We start from the raw sequence: 5,000 nt of genomic DNA, 5'->3' as shown, positions 1-5,000 counted from the left end.
CCTCTTTCCTCTAACTCTCAGCCCAAAACACATTTTTTCAAATCACAAAGTGATCTGAAAGAGCGGTTTCACTGCCTGTTTAAACTATTTCCTATTTTGACTTACTGATTTATCCAAAGTGACTTTCAGTTAATTCAGAGGTAGATCATTAAGGAGCTGGTCGGGGTTGGACAGTACAGAGACAGGACATTAAGCAGCAGGTAGGGGTTAGACAGTACAGAGACAGGTCCTTAAGGAGCAGGTAGGGGTTAGACAGTACAGGGACAGGACATTAAGGAGCAGGTAGGGGCTAGACAGTTCAGAGACAGGTCCTTAAGGAGCAGGTAGGGGTTAGACAGTACAGGGACAGGACATTAAGCAGCAGGTAGGGGTTAGACAGTACAGAGACAGGACATTAAGCAGCAGGTAGGGGTTAGACAGTACAGAGACAGGTCCTTAAGGAGCAGGTAGGGGTTAGACAGTACAGGGACAGGACATTAAGGAGCAGGTAGGGGTTAGACAGTACAGAGACAGGTCATTAAGGAGCAGGTAGGGGTTAGACATTACAGAGACAGGTCATTAAGGAGCAGGTAGGGGCTAGACAGTACAGAGACAGGTCATTAAGGAGCAGGTAGGGGCTAGACAGTTCAGAGACAGGTCATTAAGGAGCAGGTAGGGGCTAGACAGTACAGAGACAGGTCATTAAGGAGCTGGTCGGGGTTGGACACAGGGTGGACTTGGTGGACATTTGGGATTCAAACCCTGAACCTTTCGGCTAGGAATCAAACCCTAGCCCCTAACCTATCCGGCCTCCATAAATGCCAGTGAAAAAGCTTCATAACCTAGGATCCCAGCTACTGAAAACCAAACAATTAAAACAGCAACTCGCTCCACTCCCATTCCTCATTCAGGCTCCAGAAGCCATGGTTCATCATGGTTTATCCTAGGGAAGAGAAGAACAGAGGCCCGCCTCTTACATCTCCCATCATGCTTTGCTTCAAACTACATAGGACTCAGAAGGTAATGAAATTGAAATATCTGTTCTGTAGTTTGATGCCAGCTACGCCCAGCTTTGCTTATGATCCCCAGAAATCCTTTCTGGGCGACGTGCTCAATGAAAGTCACTCAAAATAGTTTTAGAATCCAAGACTTTAACACTTTGAGACTTAACCAAAATTTGAACTAAAGGACTATTGTTGTTTTTTTTCTGACTGCTGGCCATTGCCCTCTCACCCGCCCTCTCTGGGACAGTGTGGGCTGTATGGAGTCTTTTAGATGAAAATAGATAATGAGATGGCATATCTTAATGCTTCTGAGCAGATTCAGAACAGAGACACCAGAATATTCGCTGATGTTTCACTCCTCTTGCTGTTTCACTCCTCTTGCTGTTTTTATCACAAAACAGCATCGTCCTTTGTGATGCACAGAAATGAATATTTCCACTGTTCACCATTCAAACATCCTGTAGGAATCTCTTGGCGCGGATAAAAATATACCATTTTAATCAGGACACAAATTCAAGAACCCATTAAATTAAACTTTCGATAAATTAAAGTCGACACTAACCATGTTCTAGTACAATGTTGACATACTATCCTAGTACTTTACTAGTTTACTTAATTTCATATCGAGGATAGAAACACAGTCAGACATTCAGACAGACTGTCCCCAGGATGATTGTCTCGAGACTGATTTGCTACAGGCTGATTGTCTACAGGCTGATTATGTCCAGACTGATTGTGTACAGGCTGACCGACAAACGGTGAAAAGGTTGTGACAGACGATGAGAAGAGGAGTCAAGCCCCGACCTTTGCACACGCTCAGCTTTATAAGATGGACCCAATGTTGCTGAAGGATGAATGAATGAATATATATTATACATATATCGCTGAAGGGCAAACAATCACATCTGGTCCCATTTGGTTCTGTTCCATTACATGTGACCACACAAAGAATGTTTGTGCGTGTGTGTGTGTGCGTGTGGGCGTGTGCGTGCCCTTGCATGTGCACATGTGTCTGCCCGGATGATGTGGTCCATGTTTTATACAGCGGAGACCGTTTGAAGTTTGGATTGTTCTGTAATTGAATCTGTGTGTGTGTGTGTGTGTGTGTATGTCTGTGTGTGTCTGTGTGCGCTCCATACATACGCGTGTGTGCTTCTTTGTGTTCATGCTGACTCTAAAGAGTCATCTTGTGAATGCATTTTGTCTAAAACAGGTGCTTGCTATTTCCTCTTCAAGGAAATGAATCTTTCCCATAAAACACTCTCTCTCTCTCTCTCTCTCTCTCTCTCTCTCTCTCTCTCTCTCTCTGTCTCTCTCTCTGTCTCTCTCTCTCTCTCTCTCGTTGTCTCTCTCGGTCACAATTTTTTATTTTCTTTCAAACACGCTTCCCAAACAAACTATTGAGAGCCAAGACAAATTTCCAAAGAAAAGTGTCCACACTGACGCAGACACATTCATGTTGACTTACACACGGGCGTCCTATTGATCTCTTGCTTTATGGGTTCTGGGTTTGTTTACATCTCTCTCTCTCTCTCCTCTCTCTCTCTCTCTCTCTCTCTCTCTCTCTCTCTCTCTATCTCTCTCTCTCTGTCTCTCTCTCTGTCTCTCTCTCTCTCTCTCTCTCTCGTTGTCTCTCTCCATCACAATTTTTTTTTTATTTCAAACACGCTTCCCAACCAAACCATTGAGAGCCCAAGACAATTCACATAACATGTTGACTTACACACGGGCGTCCTATTGATCTCTCTCTCTCTCTCTCTCTCTCTCTCTCTCTCTCTCTCTCTCTCTGTCTCACTCACTCACCCACCCACGCACTGCTCTCTTCTATTGTCCCGCTGCCCCATCTCTGGGCTGCAGCTACCAGCGACCCTGACGCTCAGATCTTGAAGCACACAGCACACACATTGGGAAGATTTGTGTCCGGATGTATGCAGACTCCAGCCCACTCTTAATCAGATCCAGAGTATTGAAGGGGGAATAGACTATGGAGACGCACAGGACGCTTGGGTCACTGATAAAGAACTTCCCACAAAACAGGAGAATAAACATGCAATGCACTGTGCATTGTGACCTCCCTACAAAACTTTTTAAGTTTTGAGGGGTTCAAAGACGTCTGACGGTGTAGCTTGTGGCCTGTGTCTCTGGGGGGAACGGAGGCCTCCAGCAGCAGAGGAAATATGTTCCGCAATGGCCTGAGTGCTATCCTCTTGTCTGCTCCTTGCATCTCCACCACGGCTCTGCCAGGGATTAGTTGTGGCTCCCAGTGGAAGCAGCAGCAGCTGCAGGGCCGCTGTCCAACCTATGTGACTCTCGTAGGGGTCGCCTCTGGCCCTGGTCCTGGCCCTACTCCTGGCCCTACTCCTGGCCCTAGTCCTGGCCCTACTCCTGGCCCTGTTCCTGGCCCTAGTCCTGGCCCTACTCCTGGCCCTGGTCCTGGCCCTACTCCTGGCCCTGGTCCTGGCCCTGGTCCTGGCCCTAGTCCTGGCCCTGGTCCTGGCCCTGGTCCTGGCCCTGGTCCTGGCCCTACTCCTGGCCCTGGTCCTGACCCTACTCCTGGCCCTGGTCCTGGCCCTACTCCTGGCCCTACTCCTGGCCCTGGTCCTGGCCCTACTCCTGGGCCTGGTCCTGGCCCTACTCCTGGCCCTACTCCTGGCCCTGGTCCTGGCCCTACTCCTGGCCCTGGCCCTGGACCTAGTCCTGGCCCTACTCCTGGCCCTGGTCCTGGCCCTACTCCTGGCCCTGGCCCTGGACCTAGTCCTGGCCCTGGTCCTGCCCTGGTCCTGGCCCTGGCCCTGGACCTAGTCCTGGCCCTGGTCCTGGCCCTGGTCCTGGCCCTGGTCCTGGCTCTGGTCCTGGCCCTAGTTAGGAATCTCTCCTCTCAGCACATTAAGCTGGATGTCTTTTTAAACTCTGGATCTGAAAAACAAGTATTTCTTAACTTGGAACATTTTGTGTCTGGTTTGGATTGGAAGGCTATAAATGTGTAAATGTCATTTTTACTAAAAGTTGATCAACAACCCCACTCTGCGTTCCTCCTCAAGATCTCTTCCTTGCTGATTAAGTGGACATTTTCTTGCCCTCTTGTGAAACAAAGTTTAGTTTTTGTTGGCTTGGAGCACATTTACTCCTCAATTTATAACTTCATCATCTGTCGGTGGAGCCGCAGCCAGAGGGCGGCTCCACGATGAAACCATCAGATAATGCCATCCATCACGCTACCCTCTGAGGAGCAAAGAGCCTCTGAGATCTGGAGATGAAAGTGTTTAAATTCGAGGAGACAACGCCTCAACCAGATCCATGGATACCTGCCCTGCATTCCTGCACGAGCTGACCCCGACCCCTGACCCTTCAGGCTTTCTCCCATGCTGAGTCTGCTATATATCATCTTGTGATAAAACAAGGTGCATTAATTAGTGGAATTATTGTTCTTATTGTCATTTTGTTGGCTAACTCTCTCTCTCTCTCTCTCTCTCTCTCTCTCTCTCTCTCTCCTTTAGAACAACCTTCCCGGGGATGCAGGACCTAAGGGCGCTAAAGGTCACCGAGGGCCTGAGGGAAGAGTGGTAAGATCTACCTGTGTGTGCAAGAAGTGTGTGTGCGCATGTGTGTTTGGTCATGTGCGGTAGTTCACACCTGTAGAGTGGACCTTATGATTTTAACACCACCTCTTTAAAGACGTGAACAAACAACCAGCTGCTGTTCCTACAAAACAGGAACAGCCTGGTCCCATCACGTAGGAGGTCTGCGCGGCTCCACACTTTATAGGAGCCAGGCTCAAAGTGTGGCTTCATCATCCCAGGGTCATGGGGCTTTAGACATGAGAGAAGGTTCGATGGACGCCAATCAAGTTGGTCTTTCAACCCGACCCTTTCCCACAACTTTAACTGCATTCCTCCTCCGTCCACTTCCTGCCGTTGCCTTCATTCTGTTCCTCTGGCTCTGGCTCTTGTTTCTTTCCTCTCTCTCTCTCTCTCTCTCTTCCCGCTTTGGCGTTCCTCTTTATCGCTCATTCTCTTC

The 5,000-nt window shown here is 48.6% G+C and overlaps 1 protein-coding gene across 1 annotated transcript in view; it reads left to right on the top strand.

Moving 5' to 3' along the window:
* The window catches only part of col6a1 (collagen, type VI, alpha 1), a 27,035-nt gene that overhangs the window by 13,945 nt on the left and 8,090 nt on the right, over positions 1-5,000 (top strand). Inside the window, exon 26 of the mRNA XM_079750712.1 lies at positions 4,481-4,546. Within this exon, the coding sequence (XP_079606838.1) occupies positions 4,481-4,546 (66 nt within the window). The remainder of the gene's footprint in view (positions 1-4,480; positions 4,547-5,000) is intronic.

Source organism: Pollachius pollachius (genome assembly GCF_949987615.1).
Source record: "Pollachius pollachius genome assembly, chromosome: 14".
In the NCBI taxonomy this organism is placed as follows: Eukaryota; Metazoa; Chordata; class Actinopteri; order Gadiformes; family Gadidae; genus Pollachius; species Pollachius pollachius.
Note: the sequence above shows the minus strand (reverse complement) of the source record. Positions and strands in the feature narration are given on the sequence as shown.